The sequence below is a fragment of the Octopus bimaculoides genome, chromosome 3, assembly GCF_046866305.1.
Source record: "Octopus bimaculoides isolate indiv1 chromosome 3, ASM4686630v1, whole genome shotgun sequence".
Classification (NCBI taxonomy): Eukaryota; Metazoa; Mollusca; class Cephalopoda; order Octopoda; family Octopodidae; genus Octopus; species Octopus bimaculoides.
The window spans coordinates 30,895,935-30,916,865 of NC_142930.1; the positions used below are offsets into that span (position 1 = coordinate 30,895,935).

Below are 20,931 nucleotides of genomic sequence, written 5' to 3' on the forward strand. Positions count from 1 at the left end.
TGATAAGCATTTATTTATACAGATCTTGTCAGACTAAATCCATTTATATATACCTTAATATTTACATAATTACACAGACGCTTACCACAACCGTATTGCGATCTCCCAGAAGTAGATCGAGTTTATAGTTGAGTTAATAATATATAAGAATGACCTCGTATAAGAGGCAGTCACAAACAAGTCCTTAAGTAGAACCTGTCAATTTTAGGACTTGTCTGTGTCCGCCTCTCTTCTCCTGCTTTTTGCCCGCGTTTCTGCTTTTATAACCCCCATTTACGTAGGAATATCTGGAACTTTGGATATGGATAGAGCGAAGTTTGGATTGATGAAAGCGCTCTAGTTTCTTCATGTCCTTACAGTAAACAGTCCAGGTTTCACACCTGTACAACAGATGATTTTCATAGTTTTGTTCAAATAAAAAAAAAAAAAGACAGCTGAAATAATTCTAATTATTGCCAATGTAGTTGAGCAAAAGCTTGGAACCATAGATATAATAACAAGCTCAAACAGATTGACTGGTGCTTTTAAATCATCACTCCTGATTGACTGATAATGTTTGTTTGTATGTGTGTGAAGGCACATGGCTCAGTGGTTAGAGTGTCAGGCTCACAATCATGAGGTAGTGAATTTGATTCCTGGACTAGGTTGTGTGTGGTGTTCTTGAGCAAGACACTTTATTCCACATTGCTCCAGTTCACTCAGCTGTAGAAATGAGTTCCAGCATCACTGGTGTCAAGCTGTATCGGCCTTTGCCTTTCCCTTGAACAACATTGGTAGCATAGAGAAGGGAGGCTGGTATTCATGGGCGACTGCTGGTCTTCCATAAACAACCTTGCCTGGACTTGTATCTCAGAGGGGAAGTTTCTAGGTACAATCGTATAGTCATTCATGACCGAAGGGGGTCTTTACTATACGTATATAGTATCTAATGGATGTCAGGATTATGACAAGCCACTACAGAACTATGAAAATGTTTCATACAAGCTAACTTCAGATTCCTGCTCGATAGGTAATCTGTTGTCCTGTTTAACACCACCATTTGATCCTTGGGTGCCCTTGGTGGAGCCCAATCTTGCATGTATTTGGGCCAGACTTCCAGTCCAACAGGAAGATTCAATCCAACAGATTTTTCAGAGTTTACATTTACCAAGATTTGCAGCTTTTGGTTGAGCAAGGAACTTGAAACCACAGTTGTGAAGAAAACTTTTTAAATACCAGCCATCTGTGCATAATTTCATATTATTTTGTTAATCTGACACCAGTACTTTGACCACTTGATAGTTAGGTTGTTTAACTTTGATCAAGCAGCCCTGTGATCAAAGGGGCTCCAGCTTTGACCATCCTGTTTTTTTTTTTTTCAGGTCTAGTATTTCTAAAATTATATTATCCAGTGAGGGAACATTCTTTTTGAGAAGGGAGATTTGGCTGCTATTTCTAACATACTGAGTGACCATGTAGGGGTTTTACGAGATAAAAATAATAAAGCTGCAGCAGTGAATATTGTTAGAAAGCAAGAAAACCTTTATGTTCAAATTGGATACAAATCATAAAATAAACAATCATTACAATTAGCTTTTCAAATCTTTCTTCATACATAATCATTGGAAATTTCTATCTTTAAGGCACAACTTTTACACTACCTACCATTATCCATTTGCCTTTCAAGTCTACATCCATGTTACCATCTCTAAAACCACAGAGGTCTTAAAATGTAAAAATTACTTCTTGCTTTCTACTGTCCAGTATTACAATATAAAAAGTCTCCAAAGATAGTTAAATGTAGTTAAGCAATATAAAAATAAAAACTTGGTGAATAAAATAATTTATTAAAATATATGGCATCAAGTAAGTTCATCTGTTAAATCTATAGATATATCATTAACTTGTGGTGATAATGATACATTATTTCTTCTGGATGTAAAAGGACCAAAAGAACAGGCACTTTTTCTACTGATTACAGATTGACTGAAAGGTTTATAAAAATTTCTTCCAATGAGACTGGGCTGAGAACACATTTTTTGTACAATACAAGATACAGGAGATAAATCATTGGCCAGAGAGCTTTCAGATGTCTTGGATTTCATATTAGATTTTTGTACATTTGATGTTGCTCTATTATCTGTGGTGTCTGAAAATGGTACGGCAAATACTTTACTGGGCACAGCTAAAGAATCTGATGGCGATGTACGGGATATCCGAAAGGTGCTTAAATTTCTTTTGGATACATGTGATATATTATGATTTTGTTGACTATATATACTGTTTACAGGTTCCAGGGATTTAGTTTGTACACTGGGAATAACAACTAAACTAGTAGAAGAGTTTCTGTTTTTACCTACATCTAATGAACTAACTTCAGATTCCCTTTCAATGGCAATGTTTGTATTTTCATTATGTTGTGTTAATTCAACTTCACAAATGTCATCTTTTATATCAATAATATCTGTAGTGTTAGTTGAAAGAGGTTTGGATGATGATGGCTGAATTGGTGTTATAGTAATGTTTGATGATACAGATGCATTAACTGGCATTTGGTGATATTGTGGATGATGTAATGCAGTTGCAAGTTGACTGTCACACAAATACTCAAATTCACTCATATCTAATTGTTTTGCAATAATTTTTAACTGTTGTAAAATATCTGGATCGAGATCAAGAATCCCATTGTATGCATATTCTGCAAAAGCAGTTAAACCTTCTTTGCTAACTTCCTGTGGTAAGTTAATTTGGAGAAACTTGTGAGAAAGCATATCTGCACCAAATACTGACAACAGTTTAGGACACACAGCAGCTAGGACAACTTTATGCATCTGAAAGAGAAACAGTAAAAAGAAAATTATAATATAATCTCAGTTTATGAGAAACTGCAACAATGAAAAGCATTCTCCCTGACTAATTTGGAAAAAAAAGAAGAGCTTACTCTAAAAAGGACTACATATACTATATTTTCAAGCATATAAGTTGAATCTTTCAAAGCAAAATTTGCAGCTAAAAAAGGCACATCAACTAACACACCAAGACAAGACTGAAGAACCAAAATTTCCATGTGAAATGCAGCAAGATTTGGAAAGATACTGACAACGTTTGAATGTTTACACTACCTGCTTACACTATATACTATATTCACTTGTATACCAGAAAGTACAGCAACAGGAAAACAAATATGTTAAAAAAGTTTAGCAGTGAAATCCCCTGAAATAAACTGTCAGTCTGAATCTAATATATATATATATATATATATATATATATATATATATATATATATATATATATATATGTACATATATATATATATATATGGTCGTTGCCAGTACCGCCTGACTGGCCTTCGTGCAGGTGACACGTAAAAGCACCCACTACACTCTCTGAGTGGTTGGCGTTAGGAAGGGCATCCAGCTGTAGAAACTCTGCCAAATCAGATTGGAGCCTGGTATAGCCATCTGGTTTCACCAGTCCTCAGTCAAATCGTCCAACCCATGCTAGTATGGAAAGCGGACGATGATGATGATGATGATGATGATATATATGATGATATTGTGCTTCTTTCAGTTTCCATCTTCCAAATCCACTCACAAGGCTTTAATTGGCCCAAGGCTATAGCAGAAGACATTTACCCAAAGTGTCACACAGTGGGACTGAACCCAGAACCATGTGCTTGCGAAGAAAATTTCATAACATAGAGCCAAGCCTGCACATATATGGACTGTTTGAAAACGAATTGTAGGAGTGTATAACTTCATGGTAATCTTAGTGCTAAGATTAGAGAATTTTGAAATAAGATTCCCATTTATTTCAAAGTCAACTAAGAGAAAATAACAAAATAATGTTCCTTACCTTAAAGCACAACACAAAGGCTGCAACATAGTTTGAATTTGTGGTCAGTAGCTCAGTAACATAAACTCATTATTTGGTAAAAATTATTGTGCAATAAGTCTTCAATTAAACTTACCATCACTGTTGATGTACCATTTCCAATACCAGCATCACATAATTTTCCACTCTTCCATAGCAATGTCAGGCTGGACATTACATTTTTCTGATGATCAGCAAGAATAAATATTTTCTTTTCGTGAGGTTGTGGCATTTCAAAGGTCTTTGGTTGCTTAATAGATGTCAGAACTGGAGGCATTGAGAAGTGAACCGACTGTGATACAGTACCAACATCCTTAATCACACAAATAGGCTTCTCAGCAGCAATTTGAGAAGTAATTTCCTGACAATTTCCAGCCATTTTAGAAACGTGGCTATCACCACTCATTTCCCTGAAATTTATTGAAATAAGAGTTATATAAATGATTTTTCATAAAAAGACCTTCAAATGAGAGAAATACATTTAGAGAAGCTTTTTCTTTGTAGACAATAAAGGAGTAAAAATTAGGATACTCTTTGTATTTCACTTACATCATCATTTAACGCCCGTTTTCCATGATGGCATGGGTTGAATGTTTTGACTGGAGCTGATAAGGCCAGTGGCCATACCAGGCTCTTGTCTGTTCTGGCACAGTTTCTACAGCTGGATGCCCTTCCTAATGCCAAGTGCTCCACAGAGTGTACAGAGTGCTTTTTATGATGCACCAGCACCAGTGCTTTTAACATGGCTCTGAAGATAGCCCTTAGTTTCAAACAAATTGATATATCAAATATTTTTATACATAGAATTCAATAAAATGGCTATACAAAAGTAGATTCGTGTTGTTTAACCTCTAATCTACAAAAATTATTTTTATGACCATGTTCAGATTGTTATTTGTTGTATAACATTGAGTTACATTATTTACATTCAACAGATATTTGTCCTCATCTTGTTTGTTGTTGACACAACATTTTGGCTAATATACCCTCCAGCCTTCTTCAGGTGTCTTGGGGAAATTTCGAATCTGGGTTCTTATTCCTAAGGTATTTTTCGATGTTATTATTATTGTTATCGTTCAGGGCACTGCTTGGAATTAAACTCGGAATCTTGAGGTTAGTAGCCCGCGCTCTTAACCACTATGCCATATGCCCGTGGGCATATGGCATAATGGTTATAGAACTGTAACATTGAGTTGTTGTTTAACTCTAAGTTTACCCTAATTGAGAAGGCCTATGATCAAAGATATTCTACTCATGACTAACCATTCTTTTTTTTTCTAAACACCATGTACTTAAAGCCATATTAACCAATGTGTCCTTCCTTGTTTAGGACTGTGGTGTAATTTGAGAGAGATTTAGCAGAGAGTATTGTCCCTTTTCAATAACTATCTAAGTGAGGAAGATGTTTTGAAATGTCCCAGAAACCAACAATGGAACTTCTGTGCAGTCATTCCACTTGCTCAAAATAACAGCCATATTGCCCTACAAAATAGCAAAACAAGTCCTTTTTCTAGACAGATTACATGTTTGTTACTCATGAGATTGTTCTGATGATGCTGCAAACCACTAAAATGCTACATGAAATAACTAAACCAATACTCTATACCTGGTGGTACATACTTTATCACACGAAATTATAAATGCTAAGCTGACATAGTCAGAATCTAAGCCACAGAACTGATGGCTCTAAACTAGTCTAATTCAGGCAGCTTTAGTAGTTCAACTTAATTACCTAATCAGAAAAAAACATACAAAAACAAAATTATAGACACAAGTGCAATACAATGACAGGTGATGCCATGACTGAAGACTCAAGTACTACAACTACACGATGGCAAATAAATCATAAGCTAAATAGTTAATATGGAGTGAAATAACAATACATTGTAGGCAAGAGGACACCCAGAGAAGCCTGCCAAAAATAAATCTGTAACGTTACCTGTCATGTATCTGAATATTGCTTGGTGCTGTTGAAGGGAGATCATCTAGATTGATACATTTGACAGAAGAGATTGGTGGTGTCTTGTTAAGGAACTCAGATCTGTATAATAGATTATTTAAGCTTGATGATCTGGCTTGATCATCTCTAAATGATTGCTTGAAATTCATGTCAGAACTAAAACCAACCAATTCTTCAAATCAAAATGGCAAACAATCAAAAATCTATCAATTCACCTGCCAACAGAGGTATTTCCTTGACAATATTGTTCTTTTTCTTGATGTTTTTCAAATGTCCTGGCAGCAGTCAGTCTCTTTGGAATTTTGGTAGCTGGAATTGGACAGTGTGGTTCATCTGGAATGATAACTGGGTTAGAAGAGACAGAAGGTGATTTTCTTTGGTGTATTGATATATTCTTTTTTGCTTTATTCTGGTTCAATGATCTTGCCTGCAATCATAATTGGAGAATATTGTAAAATCAGCCAGATAATAATCATGTAAATATGCAGAATTAAATGTACCTTGAACATTTTCCTCTCTCAAATTATATAAAACCTATATATATTTATAAGATTCAATATTTCAGAATATTATATACACACACGAGGGCCCAAGAGATGTGGCAATTTGCTGTACTTGAAAAGACATGTCAAGCTAAGTAAAATTGCAGTCTTCTACAAATACAGGCTTGTCCTTTCAAGTGTCAGTGCCACAAAAAAAGCACCCATGCTGGTGCTGCATAAACACACCCATGCCAGTGGCATATAAAAAGCACCCAGTGCATTCTTAAGTGGTTGGCATTAGGACGGGCATCCAGCCAGAGAAATCATGCCACAACAGACAATTAGAGCCTGAACACATCCCAGCTGGCCAGCTCCGTGTCAAACCATCCAATCCATGCCAGCATGGAAAGCAAACATAAACAATGTTGATGAAGATGACACACATACAGAGTGTGTTAGATATTTGAGAACAAAATTTTAATATAAGAAAAACAAAATATTTATTAGGATAAAAACAATATAGTTTCATAGAAGCTGGTACACATAGCAAAAGGTTATTCATTAAAACCACCATCAGCCTCAATATGACTTTAGAAACTAGATGTATTGATCAGATGATCTGTGTTCATATTGGCCATAAAGTCCCTGACAGCAGACATCAACAAGCCTTTGGTGTTGTGGGCATGCTAGTTTGTTTCTTTCTCAACAACACTCCAAATGTAAGAGGCCAAATGTTAGGGATAACATCCACTCCTTGTTAATGCAAGCTGTACGAGATGGAACAAAATCTTGCTGGAACACATATAGCCTCCCCCAAGCAACTCTCTTGATTCCAGGCTTGACAACTATCTATACTGTCTCAATGTAGGTTGCTGCACTAACCCTAAGACCATGACAAGAAAAAAAATGTGGAGTTATGACACAGCCTCCATTGTTCATGACGCCCAAGAACATCAGACTATGGAAATTTAGTGGGATTTCAGTGAACCTGGCACAGTGCCATCTGTCACTTCTCTTGTTCACTTTTTGATCTTAGACAAAGATCTCATCTAAGAAGAACCAAAGCATGTCAGGCTCCTCAGAATGCTTGAATTTGTTCAGCAAGCACTTCTACCAGATCACACGATCCTCCAGCCCTCTTCTCATAACAGGATTTGTATCTGATGTCTTCATGCACACATATCTAATTGTCAATTCTGAAACATGGTGATGACAGACAATGGCTCTCATTTGATTATTCCCCAGATTTGCTGGACATTTTGACTTTCTTAACAATGTCTGACAGTCAATAATGTTTATTTTTGTTTTTTTTTCTTTTAGCTACAGAAGGCACATTGCCACCAGAGACCAAGAGCTTTTTCTGATCTTAAATATGATGGACCTGGCAACATTTAAGAAGGTTGCAATCTCAAAACCACTGTAGCTAATAGCTAAGGTGATGAGAATGGCATGCTTTTTCATCATCTGTGTTAGCTTCCATATTGGGATAGGGAAAAGAGGATAGTTTGCTTAAGTTTGGGCCACTTATTGTTTTTAAAAGTCTGGTTCTCAAATAGTCGATGCACTCTGTGTGTTTGTGTGTATGTGTGTGTGTGTGTGTGCACTAGCAGATATACCTGCCACATACAACAGATTTCTTAGTTTCCAAAGTGCAACACAGTGGGACTGAACCCAAAATCGTGTTGTGGGAAAAGTAGCTGAAGCTCAACAGTTTATTTCAAATTCTAAATGTATACTGTTATTCAATGTACTGGATATTTAACTAGCAAATCCACCTCACCCACATTCAAAGCTTTCATCTCCTAAATTTCCATATACCAAGAGAAACTTAACTGCAAACACACCCACATAGTCACAGTACAAAGTAAGTTAATAACTAAAAGACATACCATCACTGCATGTGAACTGTTGCCAGTACCAGAATTACATGATTTTCCATTCTTCCATACTGAAACCTGATTGGACATTTTATGGACACCAAGAACAAATTTTTCGCAGGGGAGTTGAGATTTTTCAACAGGCTCAGGTTGAGAAATTAGATTCTGAACTGAAGATACTGAGAATTGAACTGTTTGAGCTATATTTTCTACTTTCTCCATTTTAGGATTAGAAGCTGGGATTGAAGGAAATTGTTGTGGCTTCTCAACCATCTCAACATTATTTCTACCATCTGACTGCCTGAAATACATTGAAATATAAAATTACAAAAGAACATAATTATTCAAATTGAAAAAAAAAAAAAAAAACAATAATGAAAAGTCATGACAAAAATAATTTACCCATCATTGAAATCGTTGTTTTTATGTTTCTTTATCAAATGATCTTCTATAGGTTTTGTTTGATCATCAGTAACAGGAGGCAACAGATGTGAGTCACTTGAAGTAGGCACTGTGACAGATATGGGTTGTTTTCTTTTTCTAGTAACTCTATATTTTGAATTATGTTGATTCAATGCTGCAATCTGCAACATGAATGGGAAAAAAATAAATAGAATAGCATTAAAGGAAAGATATGTAATTGCTTTTGTCTCGGCATAGGTCAATTTCATAAGGAATTGATTGAGGCAACTAACTGGATTAGAACTCTGAAAATAAATAACAATGAATACATGAGACTATGAATGTGTGGGAGGGGGGGGGGGGGGTGAAGGCACATGGCTTAGTGGTTAAGGCATTCGCCTCACAATCGTAAGGTCGTAAGTTCAATTCCCAGCAATGCATTGTGTCCTTGAGCAAGACATTTTATTTCATGTTGCTCCAGTCCACTCAGCTGGCAAAAATGAGGAGTACCTGTATTTCAAAGGATCCAGCCTTGTCACAGACACAACACAGGTTACACTTTCAGGTTTTGTGGATAAAGTTTTCAGAAATAACCCAATAAGTTTACCGTTAATTCCATGAAATATTCACGGGTTCCGCTAGTAATAATTAACCAACAAGGTTTGTTAATCTTCTCAAATATATAATATAAACCATTGTTTAACTTCAATCCTCAGTTATTTTGAAAATATGTAAACTTAATTCATAAAATAGTAAACCATGCAACTATCCCCATCACTCTAAAATTACCGGCCTTGTGCCAAAATTTGAAACAATTATTATTATTATTATCTGAATACAATTTATGGTATTATTATCAGGTCTGTACTAGTGGAGCAGATGGTTATGCACATAGAAGTCATTAATTTTGTTGGTTAATGACAGAGTTCAGATCCTATCAGTTAGTTTCAACATTGCATTTAGTCTTACCTTTGGTCTGCAGAAAATATTTACTATATTCAATTAAATAGACTAGCTGCTCCAACACATTGGATATTTGTGTATGTAGGGACAAAATAATATTGCATAATAGAAATTTATACTGAACCAAGTGGTCATCAACTGACCAGAGTACATCAAAACTGAAGTGGCATAGTCGGCAGAAACAACAGGACTTAAGATTATTGTTCCTTTGTGATGGTCAAATATTTTGCCAGTGAGTGCCATAAGTTTGTGTTCCATTTTGAAATTCTTATTAACTATCTTCTACATGTGTTGTGAATGAGATGTTAAATCCTAATATTTTTGCCTTTTGGGTGACTGATCTGTTTGAGTGTGATGATTGGTCGTAAATGATGTTTTCTAGTGTTGCTGGTAAAAAGGAAAATGGTGGATTTGGTAGGCACTACTCTAAGACCTTTGTTTTGCAGTCAGTTTTCTCAGTAGTTGATGTAGAGTTGAAAAAGATGTGCAACAGTTTGAGAATCGGTGGGAAGATGCAACTGAGAAATTATCTTCATATGAAGTTATGTTTTGAGGAAGTGTGGGAAGGTTGCATTGATATTGAGAAGCGAGACCTTGTGATACACTTTTCAAGATATTGCAAAAATGTTGTTGTATAGTACATAGGCTTGTCAAAGAGATTTTTAGTAAGCTAGCAATGAGTGTTGTTTCTAGAGTTCTTGACTACTTTGAGTATAACTGGGCAACAAGAGTGGAGTCAAAAGCTTTGCATTCAGGGAAGAATATCATGTATTTTTGTTTTAAGGTTAATGAATAGTGTGGCAGTAATCTGAATCTATGGTGTGATTTGGAAAACAGAGTATAGGGGTTACAGGTGTCAAGATTGAAAGTGTACATAAGAGAGTGACAGTCCTACGTTACTTTACATGGGTTTTAAAACTGCTATTATTTTGTCCAGTTTCCAGATTTTGAGAATTTGGCAGTACTGATACAAGTAGCTGATGACTGTAGTTTTGTCAGGCTTTGGAGCTTTCAAGGTTTTTTATTTATTTATTGCATTTTTGGTGTTTCACAGGAGGAAAGAGTAATCTAAGTGGAAGATATATATGTGTCTTGTATTAAGAAATTTCTGTCTGTGTAGTTTTTAGTGATTCATTTTCAAGAAATGTCTGCTAAGAGCATTTGCTTGGTGTTGGAATGTAAATAAATTGAAGTTACTGTGGATATGGGTTTGGTGTTGCTAATACTGGTCATTATTCTACATAAGGTTTTACAGTTTTGTTGTGTCTTAGGAGAGTCATTGGAGTAGTGATTCTCCCAAGATGCAAAATTTGTTTCAACACACAAATTCACATAAATCTAGCAAATCAAAAACAAAAACAAAGTGTTATGGTTAATGTTGAATAAAAATGTTTGTTAGTGTCCTCTTTTTCAATGGTTAATTTTCTTTCCTAACTTTTAGTTTACTTTCTAAGTGTGATATTCATTGTTTTGGAGGCTTATCTCAAGTTTTTTTTTTCTTCAGGTTACAATTTCAATAGCGTAAATGAGGTTGTTTTTTTTTTATGTTATCTTGTTTTTCAGAAGTATCTATAATAATTTTGTTGAATGTATGTACTGCTATGTCAATGTTGTTGCTGCTGTTTAACCAAGGTAAATCAAATCAAACTGATCCTATGATCAAAAGCATTTTAGGAATGACATCGTTGACTTGGAGATGGCTATATTAGTGAATATGTACATACACTTCATCTTTACCATTAGCAACGCAATTAGTCAACAGAGAAGTGTGTCCAGTTACATAACATTTACTCATGCTGCTGCTATTACTCGTGATTGCCATCCTTGTATTATTGATAATGATATTGATTCTTACTTGCTGCTGTTATTGTTGTTATTCAAGCTCTCCCTACACTCCACTACCAGTCTTTGTTAATGTTTGTAGCATGTTTTGTTAATTTATTATCGGGTGAAGCAATATTTTCTATGAACTAAACTTCTAATACTTTCAACAAAGCAGATGACAAGACAGGATACTGTCCTTGCTAACAGTCTACTTTTCAAATCAATTCAGGCAACCTACAATGAAAGATCTACTTATCTCCCCTTTTACAGCTGAAATGATATTTACATATTCTACACTCAACATTATTTTCGACAAAATGTAGGAGCATATCGAGTTGTTGGCCGGACATACAAATAATATTTACTCCCAAAGTCAAATACAGTTATGATTTATTTGCCAACAAAGCATCAAAAAGAACATTACAAGGCTAAAAGCAAAACAGAAAACTTATACAATATTCATATAAAATGACTTCAAAAACAATGGATAGACCAAACAGTAAACAGATAAATGCCTGGAGAGGATAGCTACACAGGTCAATTCACTATATTTCAAAACTCAACCAGCAAAGACAGTTTGCAACTATTTGTAGTCCTCTCTCTCTCTCTAGAGCAGGGATCTCCGACTCGTGGCTCACCAAGCGATTTTCTACAGCCTGCTATCTCCAAAGAGAAAAGAAAGAAAATATATATATATATATATATATATATATATATATATATATATAGGCCTGTAGCCAGTTGGGTGGGAGTGTATATTCTCTGACCCCCGAATTATTTCAGATGTATAAAGAAACAATTAAAGAAAAATATTTTTTTTAAAGTGTCCATTTCTGGCAATTTATAGGCGTGTATCCACTGTGAGCTTCTTTTTTGTTCTCAGGAAAACTTTTTTAGATGCCCTTCCTCCTCATCTTGCCCACCCACCTCTTGAATTTTTTTAGGGCTATGAGCCTGTATATGTGTGTGTATATATATATATATATATATATATATATATATATATATATAGTTCAAAAAAGGAAAAAGACAAAAAAACAACAACGTGAGGACGTGATACATATTGTGTTACTGGACGCTCGGGAAAGGAAAGAAAGAGAATTTGACGTTTTGAGCAGAGCTCTTCGTCGGAAACATAGGAAAGTCCAAAGAAGGGAAAGACGGAGGAAGAAAAAATCGCCAACGATATCCACGAGGTTACCATGTATGTATGTGTGTATATATATATATATATATATATATATATATATATATATATATATATATTGGCACGTGAAAAGCATCCACTACACTCTCAAAGTGATTGGCATTAGAAATCAGCTGTAGAAACCTTGCCAGATCAGTTTAGATCTTGGTGCGGCCTTCTGGCTTGCCAGTCTGCCGTCAAACCGTTCAACCCATGCCAGCATGGAAAGCGGACGTTAAACGATATATATATATATATATATATATATATATATAATATATATGATCATCATCATCATCATCGTTTAACGTCCGCTTTCCATGCTAGCATGGGTTGGACGATTTAACTGAGGACTGGTGAACCAGATGCCTACACCAGGCTCCAATCTGATTTGGCAGAGTTTCTACAGCTCGATGCCCTTCCTAACGCCGACCACTCAGAGAGTGTAGTGGGTGCTTTTACGTGCCACCGGCACGAAGGCCAGTCAGGCGGTACTGGCAACGGCCACGCTCAAAGTGGTGCATTTTACGTGTCACCTGCACAGGAGCCAGTCCAGCAGCACTGGCAACGATCTCGCTCGAATGACTTTTCACGTGCCAGGAAGGCGACGCTGGTAACGATCACGCTCGAACGGTGGTGCCCTCAAGATTTCGCTTTGGCTACCACAAACACTCGGATACATCTCAGCAAACAACTCCAGACTCGACTGGGTTGATGAGGTCCTGAAACATGTCTAAATGACGACTACAGTTGGTGTTATTAGGTGAGACAAGGCCTGGGCCAATAATGGCCAAAACCTAAGTTTCACATACATACATGCACGTGAGTAAGTGAATAAAGGAAAGAAGGGCAGAGGTAAAGACAATGGACTGCAACCTCTTTGGGATTAAAAAAATTTTTTTTTTTTTACAGAAAACCACTATATCAAGTGCGGAAATTCTGAATCTGCAAAAAATCTGCATCTCAAAATTTAAATCCCACTAAATTTCACTTTTTTAAAAAGTGTTTTTGGGCGAAATACGTAGAAAAATACAGAGATAATGATTCTGAAAAAAAAAAATTCTGTAAAATTTCAATTTTTCAAAAAAAAATTAATTAAATAAACATGCGCGCTGGAGGATCCGATTCTGAAAAAAAATGCGCGCTGGAGGATCAGATTCTGAAAAAAAATGCGCGCTGGAGGATCCGATTCTGAAAAAAAATACGCGCTGGAGGATCCGATTCTGAAAAAAAATACGCGCTGGAGGATCCGATTCTGAAAAAAAATACGCGCTGGAGGATCCGATTCTGAAAAAAAATGCGCGCTGGAGGATCCGATTCTGAAAAAAAATACGCGCTGGAGGATCCGATTCTGAAAAAAAATACGCGCTGGAGGATACGATTCTGAAAAAAAATGCGCGCTGGAGGATCCGATTCTGAAAAAAAATACGCGCTGGAGGATACGATTCTGAAAAAAAAATCGCATTTTCAAAATTTCAGTACCCCACCTCCTCCCAGAATTTTTTTTTTTTTTTTTTTTTTTTTGCGAAATACGTAGAAAAATAAGATTACGATTCTGAAAAAAAACTTGCTTTGTAAAATTTCAATTTTTCAAAATATATATATATACCCTCAGGCCTTCAAGCAGGCTAGCTACATGCTAGAAATAACAGCCAAATCTCACAAAACTGCGATAACATAATGTAATCAATTTATACACCTTTCTGCAAAGATTTTCAGAATAATTTCCCGCAGTAACATAATTCATGTGAAATTAAAGTGGCTTTTTAAAAAAAAAAATTTTTTTTTTTTAAACTTTAAAAATTTCTTTTTCTTTTTTTTAGAAAAATACGAAGATTACGATTCTGAAAAAAATTTGTTTGTAAAATTTCAATCTTTCAACAAGAAAAAAAAGAATATATACCCTCAGGCCTTCAAGCAGGCTAGCTACATGCTAGAAATACCAGCCAAATCTCATAAAACTGCGATATAATAATGAAATTTTGAAAATGCGATTTTTGAAAAAAAAATTTTTCAGTATCGGATCCTCCATAACCAAAAACGTGGGATTCCGTTAAAAAAAATCAACATATATCCATTTTACCCGAATTTATGACGGAAAAATTGGATCTTGTGAATTTTCCAGGGTTGTCAGCGCGCATTTTTTTTTTTTCATATTCGTTTTCCACACACTTGTTTGTACCCCACAGACTGGTTTATTATTATTTTTTTTTTTTTTGTTCCCGGGTGAAGGTCTTTATACTGACTGATTTTTTGCACACACACAACAAAATGGCATTAAAATTCCTTGGTAATTCTTATTTAGAAAGTTGATCCTCGGTTTGGCTGTTGTTTCTAGATTGTCAGATTTCCGGTTGGGGCGGATTTAAATTTTGAAATTTTTTCTTTGGTAATTCATATTAAAATTTTGAAAACGTGTTTCTAGCATGTCAGGTTTTCTGTTAAGATACTTTTTGGGTCTACTATTTTATAATTCTATGCATGCGTGAAACATTAGTAGAGATAACACTTTAATTTCACTTCTTGTCATAGGCCGGAGTTCATTCATTTTTTTTTTAATTGAATTTTACAAAATTTTTCTTTTTTCGGAAGTGAAAATTTAAGAAATTGGGGGTGGGGGTGGAATTAAAATTTTGAAATGCAGATTTTTTTGCAGATACGGAATCTCCGCACTCGATTGGGTTCCTGTAAAAAAATATCCCAAAGTGGGTGCGGTCCATTGTCTTTGCCTCCGCGGGAAAGAAAGTGCTCAAGTTGGTGGGAGGGAAGACAGAATATATAATAATAATTCTTTCTACTAAAAGTACAAGGCCTGAAATTTCTGGAGGAAAAATGCTAGTCGATTACATCGACCCCGTGCTTGACAGGTACTTGTCTTATCGACCCCGAAAGGGTGAGCGGCAAAACCGATCTCGGCGGAATAAGCTTATTTATATAGTGCTCAGAGGCACTGCAAATGTAAAGCCAAGTCTAATACTTGCGCAACAGAGTAGACTGCTGAAAGCACCCAAGATCTTTATATTGACCGAAAATATTTGGTGTGTGTATCCTTTACCTTCGCCAACTGTTCTACCAGTCCGTCACCCTAAATAGCTGTACAGTATGCTAGGGTACATGTCTCCATTAGACGAGTTTAAAATGTGCCTTGTGAGGTTCATGTAAGCCTGGTTACTATCTAAATATGTGTGTTAATTAGTCAAAAGGTTTCCATATATCTTCGGTCTATCTACTGGACCTAAATACTTGGCTCGACCCGATTTGCGGAACACCTGCTCCAAATGAACATGCAGAGCGAAGTGGAATGAAGCTCGTTTTGAAAGTCGTTACAAAACCAACTTCATAAACTATTCGATCATAAGTGCAACCAAGAGATCCTACACATTAATAAACACGAAAATGACATTTTTTCAAAAGCAAATGAAGAACGAATGAAACAACATTTATGGGCTATCTTTGAAATCGAAAGATAGCCCATTTATGTGTTCCAGATGCTCTTACATTACACCGAGCCGCATATGTTTGCTCAAAAACAAATACTTGGTTCACTAAGTTTCCTTTGTACTAAGAAGCTTATTAATGTTCGTGTATCCGCATATAATTTATAATTCGTCCAACGTCGGTCAAGAAGCGATATAACGAAGGAGTATAACAGGAACATGAAGTCGAACATTATTAATGAGGAAACAGGATAGAGTGACGTTGCAACTAATTAACAGAGCATCAGTGACAAAACTTATATGAAGACAATTAATGAATAACAGTGAAGACAATAATAACCATTTCTTACGTAAACACAAAGTGATTCTTTTTAAAAGTTCGGCAGAATCAATATTAATATATTAAGGTTACATTTTATTTCGAAGTCGTCCGAAGACTAAAAAATAGTCAAATTTAGCGCGATTTGAATAAGTACATAAAATTATGAAAGTAAATATTCCAAGGATTAGTTTAGCACTCTACTTCAATCAAAACAAGACTAACATATACTCACCTCTTCAATTTCTTCTTTCGACAATTTACATCGTCGAATTTTGGAGCGTGAAAATCCCACCAACGGTTTGTGATTGTGTTCTAAGTTGGATTTGGTTATCCTCAGTAATCCTTTAGCACTGGATAGCGAGAGGAAAGACTTACATCCGACTGGCTTGCAATGCATCTTAAGTCGGTTTGTATTTGAATTATCTTTTGGTTTTCCATATTGAGTACACACAAACGTCACTGAGACGTATCGGAGAGCCTGAGATCGAGTCTTGTCTCGGTACTTGTTGTGGTCATTAGCATTACACGATGATTTAATACGGTATATGTATCCAGTTCTGTTCATGAATTGGTGCAATAGCTCCGAGAATGATTCAAATGAGTCAAAAGCGGTCTGAACGAAAACATCTCCGAATATTTTTGACACATCCGTTAACATTTCGAATATAAGTTTCGAGTTTACTTTCTCTTTATGCGTGCGCATCAAAGCATATGCGTTCGATATTTCGATGGTTTCGTTGGAAATTGTTGAGCACGTGGGTTGTCACGTGGTATCCTACACAAATAAATAGTGATCTTTCCGGTGAACATCCACTGTTTCCAATAATTCAATTACAACTACTCTTTCATATTTACATTAAACACATGGCACTGTACAGCTCATGTCCCATTGATTTAGTTTCAATATCGAATATTTTCTTCTTTTAAATATAAAGATGTTTGCTTTTTATCGGAAGATGCTGGCTACTTTAGCAAAAGTAATATTAACTGAAGGCAAAATCATGCGCTAATCAATGAAAAAACCTCTACATGGTTATTTGACCTATTAGAAATGCTACCGTGTTAAAAAATATATAACTCTGTTTAATGTAGTTCTAAGTAATAAACTTTTATTGCCTTCATAATGTTTACTGTTTTACAGAATTAAATTAGAAAATTGGACAAAACAGAGAACACAACTGAAAAAAATTTGGGAGAAAAACAGAGAGAAAGGAAAAAAGAAAAGAACCTAAACAATTCACCCCCTTGGATTGAAAAGTTGGGAGCGTTGGGAAACCTCTTTAATGGATATTGAGGCACGCTTGCAGTGTTGCCGCGGGTGATGGCAAGGCTGATGCATTGGAACAGTCAAGCGCCCTCACAAACCTCACCAGTTACCCCTGCAAGGCAAGTTGCCAGTGAAGAAAGAAATCTCACAGTTAGTGGTCTGACCCCAACAAAAGTCCTAAACACCACAGGATGGAAAATGTAGTTGGCTGACAGATTGTGGTATTTCAGGATTTTGTTCTGCTCAGCCACAGAGGCTGTGGATCTCGCCCTGACTACAGCATCCAGGATGTGAGAAGCAAAGGAGTCGTTAACTGTGACATCCCAGACAAGGCATCTACCTTGCGACCAAGGGCACAGAGTGAGACCATCAGATTTATTCCCATCACATCTGGACAATCCAGATGGTTCCAAGATGGAGGGGATGTTTGCCCGGGCCAAGCTCCGCTTGAGTATCAGGTTCAACTCCATATGACACGCGAAGCAACCAGCATTCAGGCAGCAAGAAAGGCCATGAAGGCCTACAGAATCAAGGAGACTGCCACAACAGATCAAACCCATGCATACATCAGCTCTCACTTTGAGGACAATGGAGACACGAAGTTCGTCCAAGCTGAGTAGGCCACCAACATTAACCACATGGATGGCATCAATCCAGTCACCTCCACCTTCTCAAGAGCAGACAAGCCCAATTCCCTCCAGTGCTGGAGAACTTCATCCAATTCCCTGTTGGAACTGGTCCATGTTGGAGAGGACGGGATTTTGCTCACCAGGGTGGAGCAGGCATGAGTGGAGGAAAGGAAGCAGGGAAGAGAGAGGGATGAAGACCGAGACCTCCAAATGCAGCCTGATCGTGTGATGTTGGAGAAAGTTTGACATTGACTAAGCATTCGAGTCTCTCAAAGATTAGGTTGTCAAAGCGTTGGAAGCACAATGGGAATCAGTAAGATGAGCTGACTCTGATTAAATATAGAACTTTAGGGATTAAGAAGTAATTCCTAAGTATGAAAAAACCTTGATGGGATTCGATAACTTCAATATTTTTCAGCAATTGTTCAAGGACAGCCACCATCGACAGGAAGATGGACTCAAAGGCAAACTCAGTGATTGGGACTCCTAGGGAGCCACAAGCCAATGGAGGAGGGACTGCAATGGAAGGGAAGAAGTCTGCAAAAATTCAATAGTTGGTTGATGGTGAGAAGCCAGGTGGCTGAGGATCCAGAGCCAACATTTGGAGCTGTTTACTTGGAGACCCTGGCGACCAAGCTCCCTAACTATCATATCTGCAATGGTGAGAACCCTGTCCGGAGGTCCCCACAAACAAGCATCGTCAAGATACCAGACATTAAGGTCTAGCTCGACCCCCATCTTGGTGATGTCATCAATGCCCAGTGCTAACAGAGCAGGCCCAAGTGGGTCACTCTGTTGGACTCCTGAAGCGGAGGTGATGATTTGGTCACTGAAAGAGAGATAGGAGGGCTCCCAATAAATCTTCCATGCAAGGCAGTAGTGTTGTGGGACCTTCTCTCTTACTGAGCTGAGGACAGCATCGCGAAGGATGGAGATGACCTTGGGTGACAAGGAGGGCAAGTTGGCATAGGCTCTGATAGCATGAGCAGCAGCTTCACATCCCAATTTGGTGCCCACTCCTAGCTGGGTGGGAGAAAATTCCTCCTCCAATAAGCTTAGAGATTGATTGTAAACATGCCTTTGCATTTAGATGGCGAAGGCTGCAGCCGACTGCAATGGGGCGCAGGTATCCACTGGGTTTAGTGAGCCTGAATAATTTTGCACCATAGAATAGTAGGCAGATATAAAAAAGGACGTTCGCTGAAGAGAACTGGTTCACAAACTGAGTCAAATTCTCCAAGAGCTCAAGTCCGGCGTCACCAGCTGATAAGGAGATATCATCCCTGAAATGTTGAGGCCGAAGGCCATCAACTCTCGCACCTGAACCAGTAGGGAAGGATGAAATCGCCTTTCTGATGTTATCAGAGACGAAGACCAGTCTCAAGTATTCTGGAGGATCGGGCCAGTTTAGTTGATTATCAGCGGGTGCTGGTGGGTGCTTCTCTTTCAGACGTCTAAGAGACTCAGAGTCACACAGAGCGAGGGAGGATAGAGAAGAGAGATGGACAGCCTCTTTTATGTAAAATTCACTGAATTTGTCATTGGCTGCATGCTTGAGGTTTATCGGTCTATTGGTAGGCACCATCCTCGATGTTTTGTTTTTTTTCTTTTGTTTTGTAAAATATAATCATGTTCATATTTTGAATAAACCAAAAAAGGGAAGGGTTCTGTTTATTCCAAACACTTTTATTTTCAACTGGTTGGGGGCTCAACTTTCTGAGCTCTTCTTTCAGGGCTTAGAGTAACTGAAGGACCAATGCAATAAGTGACTGAATCTGAGAGGGGAAATACATCTAAAAGGTTGATAAAAAGGAAATTTATTTCTATAAGCATAGACGATGAAGAAAATGAAAAGAGGATATCAGATGTGTAAACCCTGTGTTTAGCTGCATTTACAAGATGAAAAATATGTAAGCTTACCCTTTTTCCTTCAGTAAATTAATACTAACATGCTGTCGATCGTATGTTAACTTTAAGAATTTGCCAGCAAAATCTTATAAAAGATATTGGGCAAGTTGCAGCCAATATAGAATTTGGAATGTAAAAGAATTTTGAGACATGATGAAAATTCCGATGAAAGCTTTTCTTTCCACTGATGTTCCCTCGGTTCTATTCCAATTAGACATTTCAACGAAGAATGCCCATTTCATTTCATTAAAAATGAGATGTTTTCATCAACGAAAAATTGTAGAAGAAAATCAGAAATTTAAACTCGATCTGGAATCTAAATTTTGAAGGCATCTGCCTCTCGACCAGATGGAAATCTGTTTTTAGAAGATGGCAAAATGAAAGAGGAATTTGTTTACATTAGATGGATTACATTTCGGTGTGAGGAAAATATACCTGCTATTTCCCTCATCCTTACATCCAGACAACCAAATGTTCACAGGGGCTAATGATACAACATTAATTTGTTGAGTATATTAAACTCTCAGATGTCAAAGGGCCTTAGAGTAAACCTAGCTAAAACCAAAGTCCGAATAAGTAGGAAGGTAGAAAAAACACAAACCCCTTCAGGTAGATGGCCCTGCTCGATCTGTAGAAAAGGCGTAGGTAGAAGATGCACCCGATGCAAGCTATGGACACATAAGAGGTGCAGCAATATCAAAAGAAGGTTAACTAGGAAAATCGTCCAACCCATACTAGCATGGAAAGCGGACATTAAACGACGATGATGAGGATGATGATAAACTGTGGTATTATTTTGTTTGGCTCATCATTCTAGTAAGG

The 20,931-nt window shown here is 36.9% G+C and overlaps 1 protein-coding gene across 2 annotated transcripts; it reads right to left on the bottom strand.

The window, feature by feature from the left end:
* Positions 1-1,498: 1,498 nt before the first annotated feature.
* On the bottom strand, positions 1,499-17,109 carry LOC106877743 (uncharacterized). Of its 2 annotated transcripts, XM_089348744.1 has the most exons (7): positions 16,538-17,098; positions 8,574-8,755; positions 8,184-8,472; positions 6,028-6,239; positions 5,792-5,893; positions 3,950-4,262; positions 1,499-2,810 (listed from the first exon to the last, which is right to left on the bottom strand). In XM_089348744.1, exons 1-7 carry the CDS (start codon positions 17,006-17,008, stop codon positions 1,842-1,844), a joined length of 2,538 nt encoding a protein of 845 aa, XP_089204870.1. In that variant the 5' UTR covers positions 17,009-17,098; the 3' UTR covers positions 1,499-1,841. The 2 variants fall into 2 exon arrangements, with proteins under 2 accessions (XP_089204870.1, XP_014782235.2); XM_014926749.3 differs by lacking the exon at positions 5,792-5,893 and having other exon boundaries at positions 16,538-17,109.
* Between the last annotated feature and the right edge of the window lie 3,822 nt (positions 17,110-20,931).